We start from the raw sequence: 20,262 nt of genomic DNA on the forward strand, positions 1-20,262 counted from the left end.
ATCTGATGGCACCCCCACCAATCAGCTATTTGAAGAGGAAGCAGAGCTCCATGCGAGCGCTGCTTCCTGTTCATGGTTCCTTGCAAAGCTGGGGTTCGAAACTGAACAAGGACAATATCTGAATGGAGTTTATATGTTCTCCCTGTGTTTGTGTGGGTTTCCACCGGGTACTCCGGTTTCCTCCCACACTCCAAAGACTTACTGATAGGGAACTTAGATTGTGAGCCCCATAGGGGACAGCGTGATGCTAAAGTCTGTAAAGCGCTGCGGAATATGTTATCGCTATATGAGGGCATAAAATAAAGAAATAATTACACTATACCACTGCTCCAGAAGAGATGATGTGTAGTGTAATGAACAGGAAGCACAACCCCTTTAAGGGTACTTTCACACTAGCGGCAGGACGGATCCGACAAGCTGTTCACCCTGTCGGATCCGTCCTGCCGCTATTTTGCCGTGCCGCCGGACTGCCGCTCCGTCCCCACTATAATGGGGACGAGGGCAGAGCTCCGGCGCAGCACGGCAGTGCGCGGCGAGAGGCCGCCGGACTAAAAAGTCAGACATGCAGTACTTTTAGTCCGGCGGCTTCTCGCTGTGCACTGCCGTAGCTCCGCCCCCATCCCCATTATAGTGAGTGGGATGGAGCGGCAGTCCGGCGGCAAGGCGAAATAGCGGCAGGACGGATCCGACAGGGTGAACCGCCTGTCGGATCCGTCCTGCCGCTAGTGTGAAAGTAGCCTTAGCATGGCTTATTTTATATTGTGTTAAGCAGCTCAAAGGTTTTATTTTGAAAACCCCAAAAAAAATCTTTATTAGTAAAAAGGTGAATCTCGTCACAGACAACCCCTTTAATATGCAAACCTTTTTTCTAAATCATTCGAGATCTAACAAACTAATATATTGTATCTAACAAAATAGTTCTTTTGAAATTTAACAATGTTCAGAGCTACTGTTTTGCATGCAATTAGACCTCAAAGCCATTTGGTTTCTCAGATCTATGTGTTGCTGAGGGAATGGATAACAATGACAAACCAGCAGTAAAATGCATTGACAGGACTCCTCTTTGAGTCCTCTCCATTATGTGCAAGAGCGTGGGAGTCCTCTCAGTACATTTTACTGCTGGTTTGTTGGAGCACAGCATCGAAATGAAAGTGAGTATGAAGATAAAAATGTCATAACCGGATTCAGCGTCGCTTACACGGCTTACTCTAGTTTGGGGTGTTTCGGAGCGGACAGATTCCTTTTAAGAAACGCAAAATTACAGATGAGCAAGTACTGTACCTTGTCGGTGAGACTGAAGCAACAATAAAGTGATTGTGCCCATCATTATATAGTTTTTTCTTCGACTGCACCTTTATATCTTTTACATTTAAGACTACAGCACCTTTATCCATTGAAACTGAAAAAACATCAGCCTAAAAGTAAAACAGATAAAAAGCAATATGTCACCATACTCAACTAAAACATCATCAACATCGTTGGGAGATAATTTACAGGTTGGTGAAACATACAGTACAGGATGTCCTTTCAGTTACATTATAAAAAACACGAGGAAATCATCCCTGAAACGCAAAGATATTGTTATAAATGCATATATGAAAAGAGCCTTATCTAGCAGTAAATATATTTACATTATCTGGTGCCATTATTATGTACAGCATGTGGTGGCATTTTATATATGTACAGTATTTTATTTATACATGGACAGGCATACCATCTGTGCAGTTGGCCTGGAGGAAAGGGATGCCCAGCATTAAAAAGCTTCAATAATCATTTCTGATACAATTATTGCAGCCAGCAGGTGGCCGCATCACTACTTTAAAATGGTATTTGTGAGGACTCTCTAGCTGGGCCACAGGACTGTTTAGTAATGAGGAAGGTTAGTGCAGTCTGAAGGAGAGAGATGGAGGAGGAGCGGCATTATCAGGAGATACTGCTCTGCTGAGAGGTTCCCCCACAGTTCTCAGGTTGCTGCTGTGTTGTGCATTGAACCGTGGGGGTATTTATTCTAGAATGTGGATACTTCTACAGGGTGATCATGGGAATGCAGGGAATAAGTGTTCTATGCTCCCTGTCTGGCATCCTCTGTTATCTGCACTCCTATATTCCATTTGTGTCTCCACTGATCTCTTTGGTTGTGGTCCCTGTCTGCTTGCTGTGCTTCCCTCTTATTGTCTCTCTATGTTGTACTCCCCCTATATTGTCTGTGTGTTCCAGCAATGTTGCACTCCCCCCTATGTTGTCTCTGTGTTCCAGTAGTGATGAGCGGCAGGTGCCATATTCGATTTCGACAAAATTCGCGAATATTCGATAGAATATTCGTTTCATATTCGTCGAAATCGAATATTCGTCATTATTCTAGTTATCGCGATTAATATGCGACTTAAATAATCGCGTATTGCGATTTTAACTTAAGGCTACTTTCCTATTGGTTTGATATCTAGAATTAGCGAAGATGATGAATATGACAAATGTATTCGTCATATTCCTCAAAACGAAGATAACAAAGTATTCTCCATCTTCGTTTTTAGCTACCTATTCGCCAACTTCGGTAATTCTAGCAATCAAATAGGAAAGTTGACTATAGAGACAGCTGTGTTTAATTCGCTATGCGATTATATTACTTTGCTTTTTTTAAAATAATTGAATAGTTAAATACTTGATTCTATTTATAAAAAAACAAATCTAAGTAATATAATCGCATATACAAAGATATGTAACAGGGTTGATGTTCCTGGAGGGAAACGCCAAATGGAAAAGGATTTAGGAAAACTAGAAGAATGGTCAGAACTCTGGAAACTGAAATTTAATGTGGATAAGTGCAAGATAATGCACCTGGGGCGTAAAAACCCAAGGGCAGAATATAGAATATTTGACACAGTCCTGACCTCAGTATCTGAGGAAAGGGATTTAGGAGTAATTATTTCAGAAGACTTAAAGGTGGGAAGACAATGTAATAGAGCAGCACGAAATGCCAGCAGAATGCTTGGATGTATAGGGAGAGGTATAAGCAGTAGAAAGAGTGAAGTGCTTATGCCGCTGTACAGAACACTGGTGAGACCTCACTTGGAGTATTGTGCGCAGTACTGGAGGCCATATCTCCAGAAGGATATAGATACTCTAGAGAGAGTTCAGAGAAGAGCTACTAAACTAGTACATGGATTGCAGGATAAAACTTACCAGGAAAGGTTAAAGGACCTTAATATGTATAGCTTGGAAGAAAGAAGAGACAGAGGGGATATGATAGAAACTTTTAAATACATAAAGGGAATCAACTCGGTAAAGGAAGAGAGCATATTTAAAAGAAGAAAAACTACCACAAGAGGACACAGTTTTAAATTAGAGGGGCAAAGGTTTAAAAGTAATATAAGGAAGTATTACTTTACTGAGAGAGTAGTGGATGCATGGAATAGCCTTCCTGCAGAAGTGGTAGCTGCAAATACAGTGAAGGGGTTTAAGCATGCATGGGATAGGCATAAGGCCATCCTTCATATAAGATAGGGCCGGGGGCTATCCATAGTACTCAGTATATTGGGCAGACTAGATGGGCCAAATGGTTCTTATCTGCCGACACATTCTATGTTTCTATGTTTCTATAGCGAATTAAACACAGCTGTCTCTATAGTCAACTTTCCTATTTGATTACTAGAATTAGCGAAGTTGACGAATATGGATCTAAAAACGAAGATGGAGAATACTTTGTTATCTTCGTTTTGAGGAATATGACGAATACATTCGTCATATTCGCGAATTCGTCATATTCCTCAAAACGAAGATAACGAAGTATTCTCCATCTTCGTTTTTAGCTCCATATTCGTCAACTTCGCTAATTCTAGCAATCAAATAGGAAGGTTGACTATAGAGACAGCTGTGTTTAATTCGCTATGCGATTATATTACTTTGCTTTTTTTTTTTTATAAATAGAATCATTATAATAATCAAGTATTTAACGATTCAATTTAAAAAAAAAAAGCAAAGTAATATAATCGCATAGCGAATTAAACTTAGCTGTCTCTATAGTCAACTTTCCTATTTGATTGCAAGAATTAGCGAAGTTGACGAATAGGTAGCTAAAACGAAGATGGAGAATACTTAACGAATATTCGAAATATCGAATTTATAGCACTATATTCGAAATATTCGCGAATTAGCGAAGTGCCGATATTCGCAAAAACAATTCGATATTCGAATATTCTCGCTCAACACTATGTTCCAGCAATGTTGCACCCCCCCATATTGTCTCTGTGTTCCAGCAATGTTACACTCCCACCCTATATTGTCTCTGTGCTCCAGCAGTGTTGTACTCCCCCCTATATTGTGTCTGTGCTCCAGCATTATTGTACTCCCCCTATATTGTGTCTGTGCTCCAGCATTGTTGTACTCTCCCTATATTGTCTCTGTGCTCCAGCAGTGTTGCACTCCCCCCTATATTGTTTCTGTGCTCCAGCAGTGTTGCACTCCACCCTGTGTTGTCTCTCTGTGCTTCCCTTTCTGCTGTGTCTGTGCTTCTCCACTTTCTCTGTAACTGCTACAAATTCTAAAAGACGATAGGGCTGGTGAGAGTTGAAGATTTAAAAATAGCGTGTTCGACCACTAAAGTGAGGTGGACAAGAAATAAGGAAAAGAACAAACAGCAGGTGGTGCTATACAGATACATTTTATTGAATAGCTCAGAAGTTATACTAAGGGCTCATTTAAACGGCTGTATGTGTTTTGCGGTCCGCAAATTGCAAATCCACAAAACACGGATACCGGCAATTTGCGGACCACACATGGGCGTCACTTTCATAGAAAATGCCTATTCCTGTCCGCAATTGCGGGTAAGAATAGGACAAGCTCTATATTTTTTGTGGGGCAGCGGAACTGAACAATGGATGCGGACAGCACAGGGTGTGCTGTCCGCATTTTTTGCGGCCCCATTGAAATGATGCGAAACAGGTGCGGAACAAAACATACGGTCATATGAATGAGCCCTAAGGGGTCATTTACGATCAAATATACTCCACTATTTGGCGTATTTTTAGCGCAGCTTTTGTCGTAAAAGTGATTTGCGGCAAAATCTGCAACTTCTTCCCCTTCCACACCAGGTATTGGAGTTCTAAAAAAGGGGGCCTGGGATGGCGAAGAAGAGGGCGAACTGGCAGGTCTGTCTCATTTATTATTTTCTTTGCCAGGTTTTGTCGTAGAAAATACTCTAAATCTACACCAGCAAGGAAGCTGGCGTAGATTTAAAACTGTTGTACGACGGTGGTGGATGCGCCTAAGTTATGTAGAGGCCAGCACATCTATATAACTTAGGCGCATCAAGTGCCATTGCAGGGTTATTAAGACCAGCATCTAAAATGCCGGTCTTAATAAATTACCCCATAAATTTTTTATTACATACAATTACAAAAGCATTCAGATCCAGATCCTGGTTTGAAAAATGCTGAATATTTTCCATGGCACAACCCCTTTAATACATATTTAGCAGGGCTGCTACGAGTATTGTTAAAACTACAGCACGGATACACTGAACTATGAAACATTTAATAATGAGAACAATGATAACACAAAGTTTGATCTCAAGAGTCCCGTATACTGGATATGAGAAACATAATTACTATCACTATGTTACATTTCTACTCACCCCATCAGAATGATAAAGCAACAGTCCACTAGGCTGTAGTGTTTTAAAGCTAAAACCTCCTTCAAATGCATCAAATGGTGACAGTGTTTGACTAGATGCCAAAAAGCTTTGCCCACTAAAATACGCACTGCGGGATATCTAGGATTAAATGAAGGTAAAACATGATTCTACGTGCAGAAATATGGATATACATATATTTACTATAGAAGCCCCTACCCTAAGTCATTTTTAATCGCATAAATGACCTATATAATTCCAGTGGGAAGATAGGAGCGGGGAAAAACTGTGAAGAGCTGCAGTGCTAATTAAGCCCCTTCATGTTGAGGATCAGTGAAGGTCCAGGCAGGTGGACCTTCACCATACAGGAAATGACGGCAAATCTGCATGATAGGTCAGCACTTTTTATGTCGCCACTTTGCTGTTTGACTCATCCACCCTTCCTTATCGTTCCTCCATTGTTTCTTTTCTTTGTTAACATGGCCTACCATTGACTATGTATGATGGTGTCCTTATTTTCTCTCCAAAGGCAGATGTTGGGGTAAAGAAGGGTCATGTTGAATTTGAAATATGGTAATTAAACCCAAGAGGTGGCATTGCTTATGCAACATGTTTGCAAATAGCGAGTCTCACAATCTCAAGTGAACGTCCATATAAAAGTGCATGGAAGCAGTCTTTTTGTGTAGTAATTCTTCACTTTATATAAATATATTGCACTTCGAACCCAAAATAGCAGTATGAAAAAGTCCATAAGCGGTGTCCATGCCAGACTGTTAGAAATCCATGTGACGGTAACTGAGGTAGCGTGACCACACGTCCAGTGATGTTTTGGGGACACCACCACTTTCTCAAGATTGACCGCTATGTTGGTGATGAAGTGCAATCTATTTATATAAAGTAAATAACTATTAAGGAAAAAAATACTGCTTCTGTGTAGTTTTTATACTCCTATTGCATTTTAACATGACCAATTCTTTGTTCTCAATCAAGATAAGCTGCCACCAGATAAAGCTGGCCATACATATTACAGTACATTAATGTCGGCCAAAGCTGCTGATCTTGTCAGACTGGATAACTATGTTGGAATATGTATATTGGCCTCCTGAATCTCCCCCTATGGCCAGTTTTTGGCTGACAGCTATCTAAAGTGTATGGCCACTGACTGCTGATTGCTCAATGATCACAACTACCTAAATGCATTCTTCTCTGTTATCCTCTCATTTCCGCCTCAAATTCTAAGACCTAAATAGACATTTTGCCAATCCTTGCTTTAGTCATTAAACCCCAAGCTAAGATAGCCGATCTTCAGACAAGCATTTTGGGTAAAATAACTTTCACAGAACCACCTAGGCTGAAGCTATTTACATTGTACACTATAGGATATATAATACTGCAATGCATTATCTTGTAACTTACCAGTGACTCTTCAGGACACCCATAACTGATACCAATAGTGTCTTGCTCCTCTAACAGATTGAAATCTTTCTTCTGGAACTGGAAACCTTTCATGCATCCTCGGAAGGCTATGTCTGCAGCCAGGTGTGTCCGCATACTGCAGAGTAGAGAGAGGGAAATATCATAGCCACCTTATGTTTTGTCACTAATGTATATAACCAGCGAATCTTCATCCAAAACACAATATTTTCGATATGTTTGGTAAAACTCATTCTGTATCGTTATTTTTTACCTTGCCTACTAATAAAATAAGTTAATAATAAACTGGAGAACTTTGGCATCAAAGGGGTCATCCCATGTTTAATGTAAGAAATGGAAATCTGACCTAATATAGTACATAAAAAAAAAAAAAATCTCTTTCTAACAAAGCTAGAACTAGCCCTGTACCTCATGCAGAAATCTTCCCATTTATTGCTCCAATTGCTCTGGTAGATTTATATCAAGCTGGCAGCTCAAGGGGAGTGTCCTTTCTGTAGAATCTCAGGGGACATGTCCTTTCTGCTGCTGCTCTCTCCCTATCACAGCTCAAGAGTCAGTTACAGAATGAAACTGGGCATGTGTGGCCACCTCAGTGAGCCGGACAAAGAAATAAGAAAAAAACAAAACAAAAAAACAACACCAGGTGGCGCTATACAGATGCATTTTATTGAATAATTACATACAATTACAAAAGTATTCAGATCCAGTTGCTGGTTTAAAGACTGTAGAATATTTTTCATGGGACAACCCCTTTAATAAAAATCCTAAATACTATACCTACTGTAAATTGGGGCAAATGGGTTGCATTTAAAATGTATTTTGTAGCTAAATGTGTGCAGTATAAGTATATTTCTTCCAGGAGGATTTAATATTAATCTAGAGATATTTTACCTCTGTAATGTTGGTAGCTTTGATTTGCGATGGCTGTCTATGGTATTGTACTATTGAGAATGAAATGAACGTACCTCTGCAGAACGTGTGAAGGCGCTCCTCCTATAAATATGTCAGTAAACGGAATTGAGGTTTTATCATTGTCAACACTCTTTACATGTTTTCTGTCAACCACCAAGATCATCTTCTTGGAATTGTGATAAATTACAGAAATCTAGAAAACGAAATTGGTCATTTGTATTCTGGTCTATTTAACAGAATTCTCATGCTCACATTTTAGTGTAAAGCAGTTGTCCAAGATTGGAAAACAAGGCTTGCTCCCCCTTTCCCAAAAGCAGTGCCTCATTCACGTCTATAGGGCTATATTTCAGTATCAGACACTGACCGTGGACAGACGTGGCAGTTTATGGAAAAAAAAAGGCTTTGTCTTTTTTAATCCTGGGCAGCTGCTTTAGGAGCTGCTGCGCTACGACATATCATACTATACCTCATGATATCTTGCATCATTGATCTGTGCTTTTTTCATCGAGTCATCTAGAAGAACTGGACCCTTACTGAATCCAAAGTCATACAACAGCCTCAGGTAGCCATCTTGGATTTCCAGACTAAAGAACTTCGTCTAGGAGAGGATAGTAAGCAAACATTCAGTATACAGGTACAGTCTCGTGTGACATATTGAATAGTAGGAAACAAGGTGTACACTTACTCCATTAACCATCAAGAAAATAAGAGCATTATCTACAGGTGTTCGAACTTCAACATCAAAACGAGTAACTTGGGTAAAACGTCCTCTCTTTTCAATATTACGTATGACGGCATAACCAGAACCATCAAAGAAGTAACTGGCCGCACGACTTTGGGTGAAAGCCAACCTATTTCTATATAGAAAAACAAGCACATTGTTAATTATTATTATTATTATAATATTATTTTATACTCATATTATAAATATGTATAAAGATTACATGATACACAGGATAATCTGGATGTCTACATCTTGCTTTAGAGGAGTTTTCCAGGATTTTTATATTGATAATCTGTCCTCAGGATAGGTCATCAATATCTGGTTGGTGAGGGTCTGACTTCCAGCACCCCCAGCATCTACTGGTTGAAGAGACTTTAGCGCTCCAGTGAGTGCATGACCTTATACTAGGAAAGTAACATCACGTTCTTGGGTCACATGGCCTAGTTGCAGTTTAGTCCCATTCATGTCTACATGTTGTTCTTGGATTCCTATATTGATGACCTGTCCTCAGGATCGGTCTTCAATATCTGATCCGTGGGGGTCTGACTCCCAGCACCCTCAGCAGTCGGATGGTTGAAGAAGCCACGGCTCTCCAGTGAGTGCCACGGCCTTATGCTAGGACAGTAACATCACGTTCATAGGTCACATGGCCTAGTTGTAGTTCAGTCCCATTTATGTCTACATGTTGCTTTAAAGGAGTTTTCTGGGATTCCTATTTTGATCACCGGTCCTCAGAGTAGGTCATTAATATCTGATCTGTGAGGGTATGACTTCCAGCATCCCCAGCGATCTACTCTTTGAAGAGGTCACAGCGCCCCAGTGAGTGCCATGGCTTCATACTAGGAAAGTAACATCACGTTCATGGGTCACACGGCCTAGTTGCAGTTCAGTCCTATTCATGTGAATGAGCTGAGGCTCAAATACCAAGCACAGCCGCTATGCAATGTATGATGCTGTACTTGGTTATCTGTAAGGAGGCCACAGAACTTACAGGAGCACTACAGGCTCTTCATACAGCTGATTGAGAGGGGTTTGGTACTGGGTGTCTGACCCATACCGATCAGATATTGATGGGTCATCAATATAGAGGACCCAGAAAATCCCTTTACGCCTATGTAGATAATAATTTTAAGAACTAATTAAACTACCAGTCTAGTATATGTGAACCATAACGGTACGCCCACACGTGATAGATACTCTGCAGATATTCTAGTGCAAAATTGTAGGTCGAAAATCATCAGCATTTTACAGTAGCAACAAATTGGACAATATTTGAACCAATCTTATCAACGTGTTGTGTAAGAAATCTGCATAGAATCCAAAGTGAATTTATGCTGCAGATTTCTGCCACAAATTTCACATTTTGCAAAGCAAAGGGTTACAAACCAAAACAGAATCGGTGTCACAATATGCAAATAAGTCATGCCGATTTTTTGAGAATTTTTGCACCAAAATGCATCCCATGTGCACTAGCTAAGAGAAAGGTGGAGGAGAGGTCAACAGCAAACAATTACATACAGCCTCAGTTACTGAAAGAATTATTTCCTTCAAGGGATATTTCTATCTCTAATCTTATAACATATTGCTAGGATATGCCATATTAACATCATAATTGGTGAGGATCTAACCTCCCCTTTGCTGATCCTAAAAATAAATCTCTGGCCCTCTCTTTTGCACAGAAGCATCCCCTGCTACTGCTCCTTAACTACATTCAAGTGAAATCTATGTAGGGTTCACAGGGCTTAACAAACACTATTTTACCTTCAATTCTTAAGGGGTCCCAGCATTTTGACCTCAACCAGTTTGGAAGTAGTGGCATATCCAAATAAAATATTAATGCAATTGAATATTTTAATGTATGTACACAAAATAGGGGCATAGAGTAGTCCAAATGCCAAGCGTCGTCTTACCTCCTACAAGGTGGTGATGTGACTGTATTTATGTTATATTTGTCCCGGAAATTGTATAAACTGACAACGTCATCATTCACAGATGCAAGCTCCAGACAACCCACAAAACTGGGTAGGTTCAAACTGTCTGGGAGCTGAAAGAAACAGCAAGGAGATGTAATTTACATGCTAATATTAGTTACTTATAAATCTGTGCATTGGTTAAAGGTAACCTGTACAAAAATACGTAAATACCTGTGAGATACTTATTAAGAGAGCATGGGTTTTTCATTATTAACTTATAACAAATCTATTCATTTGAAATTGTTATTCAGCTTCAGATATTTTAATGACACCTATAATCAGCTCCCTACCCATAGGCTAGTTAATGAGAGATTTTCCAACAAGCTGTATGCAAAATGTCTATTGGTCCTTGGTACAGAACTGTAGAGACAATATGGTGCCACCATAGGGTCCATTCACATTACATAAATTTTTTTCTCTACTATATAGTATATTTATTATTATGTCATGACCATACCAACACAGTATATGTGTGGGGTTTGCCCGATGCCCACTGGCATAGAGATAGGTATTAAACAGAGTAGGTTCCTGTCTGGACAAAGGTCACCTTACTGTGGTGGGTGGTCACAGATATTTGTTGATCAAAATATATTAAAGAACCTCATATTTATTTATCAAACATGGTATTAGTTAACATATAGATTTTGTATTTAGTGCCTTGAGAGTGCTGTTATGTTCTGTGTATATTGATAGGATATGTCATAAATATCACAAGGATGTGGGTGTCACCCCTGGGACATGCTCCTATGGGGCCTCCATCATGAACAGAAAGCGTGCCATACATGTGCAGCACCCCCTCCTTTTGCTTCTATGGGCCTTCCAAAAAACATGCTTATTTATTTTCGGAAGTCCCATTGCAGTAAATGGAGAGCAAGTAGCGCATGTGTGGCCACCCCTCTATTCACCTCTATGGGACTCCCGAAAATAGCCAAGTCTGCACTCTACTGTTTTCAGAAGTCTCATGGCAGTGAACGGATGGGTGGTTGCCCATGCGCTTCCTGCTCTCCATTCACGGTGGGACATCGTTCCTGAAATAGGAGCACGTCCCAAAGGTGGGCCCAACAACTACTAGACACTTATGGCATATCATATTCATATGTCCAGACAAGAATACCTCTTTAATTAAAGGGGTTCTGCAGTTTTTTTTAAAAACTGATGATCTATCCTCTGGATAGATCATCAGCATCTGATCGGCAGGGGTCCGACACCCGAGACCCCTGCCGATCAGCTGTTTGAGAAGGCAGCGGTGCTGGCAGTAGCGCCTCGGCCTTCTCGCTGTTTACCGCAGGCCCAGTGACGTCACGACTAGTTTCACTGGCCTGGGCTAAGCTCTGTTCACTTGAATGGAGCTTAGCCCCGCCCAGGCCAGTGATACTAGTCGTGACGTCACTGGGCCTGCGGTAAACAGCGAGAAGGCTGTGGCACTACTGCCAGCACCGCTGCCTTCTCAAACAGCTGATCGGCAGGGGTCCTGGGTGTCAGATCCCCGCCGATCAGATGCTGATTATCTATCCAGAGTATCATCAGTTTAAACAAAGTGCAGAACCCCTTTAAGGCACACTTCTCAGAATATAACAGGTCATCCTGGCTGTTATAATCACTTTAGCATATATATTCAATAAATCTACTGTACAGGGTGTGTGTGGTTATGTGGCATATTTTATTGCAGTCCATTCACTCTTCAATGAAAAGAGTCATCTCTGCTTTAACTTTTGAAAACCATAATAGCATACAATGTATTACATGGATTCTCTGTTCAAAGTACGGTATAAAAATTTACAACAATTTTCCTAAGAAAAGCCTGAGCAATACATCGTTTTAGCAGTTATAATTATTGTCTGTTTTTGTAGAGCTGTTTTTTGGCATGATAACATCATTACTTATAGAGATTTAGTTTTCATACACAATTCATACCTTAAATCCATCCGGCACACCGCCTACGTAGAAGACTGTGTTTTGCGGTTCTAGATCAAGCAAAGAATCAGTTCCAGAAGCCTCGCCCTTCTTAATGAACTTCTCCTCTGCTGTACTGCTCTCACTGGGTATAGTTAAAAGCACTTTGCCATGTCTTCCCAGTCTATGACATGATTAGATATTAATACCATATGACAATATAAATAGTATTTTTACATTTACCTCAATGTAACTGTAAAGTAGACCTTATTACATCAAATACAATATTTATCTTCTCAATGTATTACCCCTTAAAGGAGTTGTCCAACTTTTATGTTGATGGACTATCCTCAGAATAGGCCATCAATATCTGATTGGCCAGTGTTCAACAGCCCTCATCCTGCCAATCATCTGAAGTAGGCACCAGAATTACACAGCTTTGTCCATTCCCTTTCTCTAACCACTTAGAGGCTGCAGTCATCACTGACTAAGGCATTTGAGAGGTCTAAACTACCATGATTGGAGTTAACGCTGATTCTAGCAATGAGAGCAAGGTGCCAGCTGTATAATACAGCTGGCACCTGCAAGTGATGGCACGAGCACAGCCCTTATTATTGGCTGAGAGGCTGAGGCCCAAACATTATGTACTTTTAGAACAACTGGTTTATATGTGAAACATGTGTTGTGCTAATCTGTAGGTTGATGCATGTTACCTTTCTATTTTCACAAGACTGAAGTATGATGGCCATGTATTGACAGGTTTGGAGTCCAATGGAATCTCTACATCTCCTTTTCCAAGGTTGTACACATATACAAGGCTATTACGCTTAATTGCAAGACCCATGTAGTCTGATTTGGCCTAGAAAAATGTGAATGGATCAGTAAAGGTAATACAAAGTCTTAATATTTCACATATTCATCCTTATAATTCAGTTTTTTAAGTCAATTTTTCAATATGCAATGCATTTAGAAAGTCTTCAAAACTTTTCACTTTTATTAACATTTTGTTATGTTGTGGCCTTGGGCTAAAATTTTCTGCATCATTCTTCACTCCATACTCTATAATAACAGTGAAAACAGAATATTCAAAAATGTTGCTAATTTATTGAAAAGGAAAAACAGTGATGTTTGACCTTCTGGTAGTTTCTCCCATTTCAACACAGGATCTTTGGAGCTCAGCCACAGTGACCATTGGGTTCTTGGTCACCACTCTTATCAAAGCCCTTCGCCCCCAATTACGTAGTTTGGTGGGGCAGCCAGCTCTAGAAAGAGTCCTGGTTGTTCCAAACTTCTTCCATTTACGGCCAATGTGCTCTTGGGAATTTTCAGTGTAGCAGAAAAGTTTGTACCCTTCTTTAGATGTACCTCCACACAATACTATCTCTTAGCTCTACAGGAAGCTCTTTTCCTTCCTTGACTTGGTTTTTGCATTGTCAGCTGTGAGACATTATATAGACAGATGTGTGTCTTTCCAAATCATGTCCAATCAACTGAATTTGCCATAGATTCACTTCAATCAAAGCAAATAAATATCTCAAACATGATCAATAGAAATGGGAAGTCCCCAGAGATAAGTTTCAAGTGTCATAATAAAGGGCATGACTTATGTCCATGCAAAATATTTTGAGAAATTTGCAAATATTTCTAAAATCTTGTTTTCACTTGATCAATATGGAGTATTGAGTGCAGATTTTTGTGTGAAAACTTGATATTTTTATTTTATTTTATCACAAGGATGCAACATAACAAAATGTGAAAAAAGTTAAATGGTTGTACTGTCTTATCAAAACAGACTGGGCCTTTATTATAAAACAGAATTCATTTTGTATTTAGTGGTAAATTACTGTGCTGAGTTCCTAGGGGGTTGTCTTCTCAGAGAAGATGGCCAGCATACATAGTATGTGGTGGAACTAAAAATCTGTTATAAACTGTTCTGGATAGGGGGGTAGTCTTCTTAAAGGGGTTGTGCAGCCTATCCTGAGGATAGGTCAACAATATCTGATCGGCAGGGATTCGCCACCCCCACCCCCTACCGATCAGATGTTTGAAGAGTAGACGGCGCTCCATGTGAGTGCTACTTCCTCTTTATTACACTGTCCGTTGTCTCGGGAGAGAGTATTTGTAATTACACTATGCCGCCGATGAACAGGAGACGACAGACAGTGTAGAGAAGAGAAATCAGTGCTCACATGGAGCCCCGCCTCCTCTTCAAACAGCTGATCGGCGGGGAATACTGGGTGTCGGACCCCTCCCGATCAGATATTAATGACCTATCCTGCAAATACAAAACCCCTGCTCAACCCGTTTAAATTAGACTATGCTCTTTTGGAGAGGTTTCAGTGTATGCAGTTTGGCAGACTGGCTGACAGAGGTGGCAGTGCCTGTGTCCTTATGATAATTCTGTCCTTGCTTGCTTACATGTCAGTGTTGTAATAAGGACATCTGCTGGAGCCAAATCTCCTTCCACATCAATGTCCACATCTGATGCTATACAAGATTAAGGTGCTGTCTTATGAAACAGAACTCAAACTCTATAGCTAATATGCCAGCACATGAATATATTGTTATATGTGCCATATTTTTTAGAACATGAATCTCCCCAGGTATGGTGTTGGCATAATGAGTTATATTTGTACAATTGCAGATGCTACGAAATCTCTATGAGATGACTATCCAAACTTGCAAAATAGTCAAATGGTCCTCAAGATGAGTGGTCCTCTCAAGGAAGAAAGGTAATATATACTGAAAGTATGGGAATTCAAAATCCATCATAGATAAATTTGATATAGATCAGTCATGGTCTTCTCAATGCTTACACTGTATGTTTATGCCAGCTCTTATGCTATACGGCGTGTCTGGTCACATGCCATGGCAGCATATTGATAAAGCATTTTTTTATCTGTTTTGTAACTTATTGAATGCAACCAAGAAAAAACTAATAGTTGCTTTAACAACGATTACTTACATTTTTGTTTCCTAGATACATAATAAATCTGTCTTGTTGGCGGGCCTCTGGATTAATGTACATAATGATAGAGGAATAAGCCTTCAGGTCGGCTACGTTTGTCTTCAAGTTCACATTAACTGCTGATTTGCCTTCAAACTTCATTGATACTTGAACCTTAAATGAAAAATATAGAATGCACAGGGACAATAAGGGGCTGTGACAAGATCTTGCCATACATCTTAAGTTGATCATAGATCTTAAAGCGATATTCTAGGAGTAGAATATTAAAGTCCTATCCTCAGGATTGACCATCAGTATCTGATTGGTGGATGTCAGACTCCTGGCATCTCCATCAATCAGCTGTTTTAAGAGGTCGCACCCTCCGATAAGTCCTAGGGCCTCTTCCTAGGCCAGTGATGTCACGTTCATCAGTCACATGGCATAGGCGCAGTTCAGTCCCATTCAAGTGAATGGGCATGGACTGCAATACAAAACTGAGCCGCTATATAATGTACAGTGGTGTGCTTAGCATGCTTTGATGAGGTTGACGCGCTCACTGGAGTGCCGCCGCCTCTTCAAACATCTGATCGGTGGCAGTGCTCAGAGTCGGACACCCACCGATCATATGTTGAATACCTATCCTAAAGATAGTTAAAATGTATACTGTGGGATACCAGCTCACTATATCTACGGTAGGAATGTATCCGCGTGCTCGGTGTCCTGGTTTTTCAACCTCCTTGTTCAGGTACATAGAAAATGAGTAAAATTAGACTCCAGCACTCACTTTTTTTCGAAGTATCAAGTTCTCCATTTATTCAAGTTACACACGGACAGTACAGGGCTCAAGATCTCTCTTGGTACAGGCTGTTTTTAAAAACAGCCTGTACCAAGAGAGATCTTGAGCCCTGTACTGTCCGTGTGTAACTTGAATAAATGGAGAACTTGATACTTCGAAAAAAAGTGTGTAACTTGAATAAATGGAGAACTTGATACTTCGAAAAAAAGTGAGTGCTGGAGTCTAATTTTACTCATATCCTAAAGATAGGTCATCAATATTTTATTCCCGGAAAACCCCTTTAAGTTGGTGAAGAAAACAAAGCAATGTGTAAACATTTTGCAGCCTTCCAAAATATTCATTATTAGGCCTCCTGCACACGACCGTATGGCTTTTTCAGTGTGTTGCGGTCCGTTTTTCACGGATCCGTTGTTCCGTTTTTTGTTTCCGTTGTGTTTACGTTTCTATTCCGTTTTTCCGGTCCGTTTTTCCGTATGGCATATACAGTATACAGTAATTACATAGATAAAATTGGGCTGGGCATAACATTTTCAATAGATGGTTCCGCAAAAAACGGAACGGAAACGGAAGACATACGGATGCATTTCCGTATGTGTTCCGTTTTTTTTGCGGACCCATTGACTTGAATAGAGCCACGGAACGTGATTTGCGGGCAATAATAGGACATGTTCTATGTTAGAACGGAACGGAAAAACGGAAATACGGAAACGGAATGCATACGGAGTACATTCAGTTTTTTTTGCGGAACCATTGAAATGAATGGTTCCGTATACTGACCGTATACGGAACGCAAAAAACGGCCAGTAAACGGGGAAAAAAAACTGTCGTGTGCAGGAGGCCTAAGGGACAACCCTTTTAAGTATCAAGTTAACCTTTTCTAGATCTGTATATGACGTTATTTTAGCAGCGATATTCTCAAATCACACTGTGCAGGACATAATGATACATGAAGTAGAATTTTTCTGACTAGCACAGGTGTCTGCAACCCGCGGCTCTTTTGAACCTTTGCCGCGGCTCATGTTAAGAGGGGGGTCTGGTATTACTGGCACATGATTGGGGGGGTCTGGTATTACTGGCACATGATTGGGGGGGGTCTGGTAAAGGTAAATTAAATATTTTAATTAGCTATTAATTTGCAAAAATATATTTTACATTGTTAAGTGAAAAAGTCCTTTTTTTCTTCAGATTGACAGCTGACTGCACGATCCTGTATATAGCATTAAGGTAAGAAACAATATATGCAGTGTTATATTTGTTTTAAATGTCGCAATGGTTTTGCGGCTCCCAGGTTTTTTTTTTCCTTCGGAAACGGTTCCAAGTGGCTCTTTATGTCTTAAAGGTTGCAGACCCCTGGACTAGCAGTATAATATAGCTGCTGTACATGTCACTCCAAAGACTCCAATTCCATAGAGATGAAGAGATTATGAAGTGTTTGTGACATGATCAGTTGGCGCATCAGTACCATGTTAGCAAGTATGGTAAAGGCTCATGACCATCCTACCTTACTGGCTATGCTTCTTGTCTGTGCGATCAGCTCACGGATGCGGTTAATACTAGATGAGATATTGTTTGCAGGGAATTTGTGCTCTACAGTGCGTAGCTTATTTAGGAGCAATGGCATCACTTCTGTCAAATTCTTAACTGAAATAAAATACAAAGACATTGACACAAGGTACAAAAACTCCATGTGAAAAGCAGCATATACGAAACTTTGTGTAATCTATCTACAATGGGGCTGATTTCTTTAAGGGGTTGTCTCATTTCAGCAACTGGCCTTTATCATGTAGAGAAAGTTAATACAAGACACTTACTAATGTGTTGTGATTGTCCATATTGCTTCCTTTGCTGGCGTGATCCATTTTTCCATCACATTATACACTACTCTTTTCCAGGAATTATGACCATCCTGTAATCCATCAGTGGTGGTTGTGCTTGCACACTATAGGAAAAGGTGCTAGCTTCTCTGGTGGTCGGGACTGTGGGAGTGCGCATAGGCTGGCGCTTTTTCTATGGAAATGAGCAGTGTATAATGCAATGGAAAAATTAATCTAGCCAGCAAAGGAGGCAATATGGACAATCACAATACATTAGTAAGTGCCTGGATTTGGGAAATACAACATCTCCTTATGGAGAGCACCTTAAACAGCGTGAGGAGTCTTATAGGCCTTGGAGGCTCCTCTGGAAAGAAGGTATGCAGATGAGCTCTTAATAAGCTCTGCCAATAATGCTACCAGATGTAAGTTGGGTATCTTATAAGTCAATGTTTGACCTTTTGAAAGGCCTTCAGACATGACTTGGATAATAAGCCAGCATCTCATCTGCAGACAGCTGTTTAAGGGTGATTGCCCCTCATCAGTGAAGAGCAGAGAGTACTGGCTTAAGTGGGTGAAAGGCCTATGTCAGAATTCGGGGACTACAACATCTCCTTATGAGAGCGGCTTAAACGGCGTGAGGAGACTTATAGTCCCCGCCCCCGCACAGACCAGAGGTGTGGAGAGTCGGCAGGGGGGAGGGATGATGAAGCAGGGAGCCGATGCCGGCTGTCTGCTTCATCATAATACAGGCAACTGTCTCTGCTTCCTATGGATGCATAGACAGCTGCTAGAAAGCAGGACATACCTCCTCCGTACTGGGACAATGGGATAGCCACTGAAATCCAGGACTGTCCCACCAGATCCGGGACGGTTGGGAGGTATGTCTTTAATCTCAGCATGGTAAATATACCAGGCAGGAAGATATGTCCCATTCATCACAGTTAGAGATGAGCGAATGAAATCCCATGAAGTGGAATTCGATCCGAATTTCAGAATAAATTCGATTTGCCTATAAGCCGAAATTCCTCGTGCTTCGTGTCAGTGAATCAATTTAACCTGAAATTGTCTAAGGCTACTTTCAAACTTGTGTTTTGGGCGGATCCTTCATGGATCTGCAAAAACGCTTCCGTTACAATAATACAACCGCATGCATCTGCCATGAATGGATCCGTTTGTATTATCTGTAACATACCCAAGACGGATCCGTCATGAACTCCATTGAAAGTCAATGGGAGTCGGATCTGTTTTCCATTTTGTCAGATTGTGTCAGTGAAAACGGATCTGTCCCCATTGACTTACATTGTGTGCCAGGACGGGTCAGTTTGGCTCATTTTCGTGAAGCGGACAGCGGACAGGCATTAGTCAGTGTACATTTTGATCAAAAGGCATAAGCCCACTCACCGCCTCAAGGTTGCCTCTTTGAGTGGGACCTACTCTAAACTTGGCGTAGCACTGCGAGGGGACCTCCAAATCTGGCGCGGCACTGCACGGCGACCACCAGCACCACAGCACAGCACCAGCAGACGGCGGGACACAGCAGCCAAACAGCACCCCGGCACTGGGCCCCACCTACTCACCAGTACAGCACTACATGTCCATTTGACATACGTATATATAGAATGGTATCAGCACTCCTCCCATTCTGCACAGGTGATTTTAATTAGCAGGAGTAAAATATGAGTGTGAATGGACCTGCCAGCTCTCAGTTGGAGTTCCTGATAGTTTAGGACATGTTGTGTTAGACAACTGTTCAGATGACGCAGTTCGGCGTGGTGGCCTCTTTTCACATGGTGCGGTGCTGCGTGGCGGCTATTGTTGCTGTGGTGCTGTGCTGGTGGGTAGGTGGGGTCCAGTGCCGAGGTGGCATTGCCAGGCATCAGGGGTGCTGTTTGGCTGCTGGATCCCACCGCCTGATGGTGCGGTGCTGTGTTGCTGGTGGTCGCCGCGCAGTGCTGCGCCAAGTTCAGAGTAGGTCCCACTCAAAGAGGCAACCTTGAGACGGTGAGTGGGCTTATGCCTTTTGATCAAAATGTAGACTAATGCCTCTTGTACAGCATGCAGTATAGGGGGTTGTACACTTAATATTGCGCTGAGAAGCGAGGTTAATTAGATCAAAGCATAGCACTGTGGATGTGCGATCCAG

At 41.1% G+C, this 20,262-nt stretch overlaps 1 protein-coding gene across 1 annotated transcript in view; it reads right to left on the bottom strand.

The window, feature by feature from the left end:
• Positions 1 to 20,262, bottom strand: part of LAMA4 (laminin subunit alpha 4) — a 140,605-nt gene that overhangs the window by 16,689 nt on the left and 103,654 nt on the right. Inside the window, exons 20-30 of the mRNA XM_040428892.1 lie at positions 17,807 to 17,946; positions 15,528 to 15,683; positions 13,276 to 13,421; positions 12,584 to 12,746; positions 10,607 to 10,740; positions 8,658 to 8,829; positions 8,439 to 8,570; positions 8,026 to 8,165; positions 7,043 to 7,178; positions 5,630 to 5,767; positions 1,282 to 1,415 (exon numbers count right to left, since the gene is read on the bottom strand). Of these exons, the coding sequence (XP_040284826.1) occupies positions 1,282 to 1,415; positions 5,630 to 5,767; positions 7,043 to 7,178; positions 8,026 to 8,165; positions 8,439 to 8,570; positions 8,658 to 8,829; positions 10,607 to 10,740; positions 12,584 to 12,746; positions 13,276 to 13,421; positions 15,528 to 15,683; positions 17,807 to 17,946 (1,591 nt within the window). The remainder of the gene's footprint in view (positions 1 to 1,281; positions 1,416 to 5,629; positions 5,768 to 7,042; positions 7,179 to 8,025; positions 8,166 to 8,438; positions 8,571 to 8,657; positions 8,830 to 10,606; positions 10,741 to 12,583; positions 12,747 to 13,275; positions 13,422 to 15,527; positions 15,684 to 17,806; positions 17,947 to 20,262) is intronic.

Source organism: Bufo bufo, chromosome 4 (genome assembly GCF_905171765.1).
Source record: "Bufo bufo chromosome 4, aBufBuf1.1, whole genome shotgun sequence".
NCBI classification, from domain to species: domain Eukaryota; kingdom Metazoa; phylum Chordata; class Amphibia; order Anura; family Bufonidae; genus Bufo; species Bufo bufo.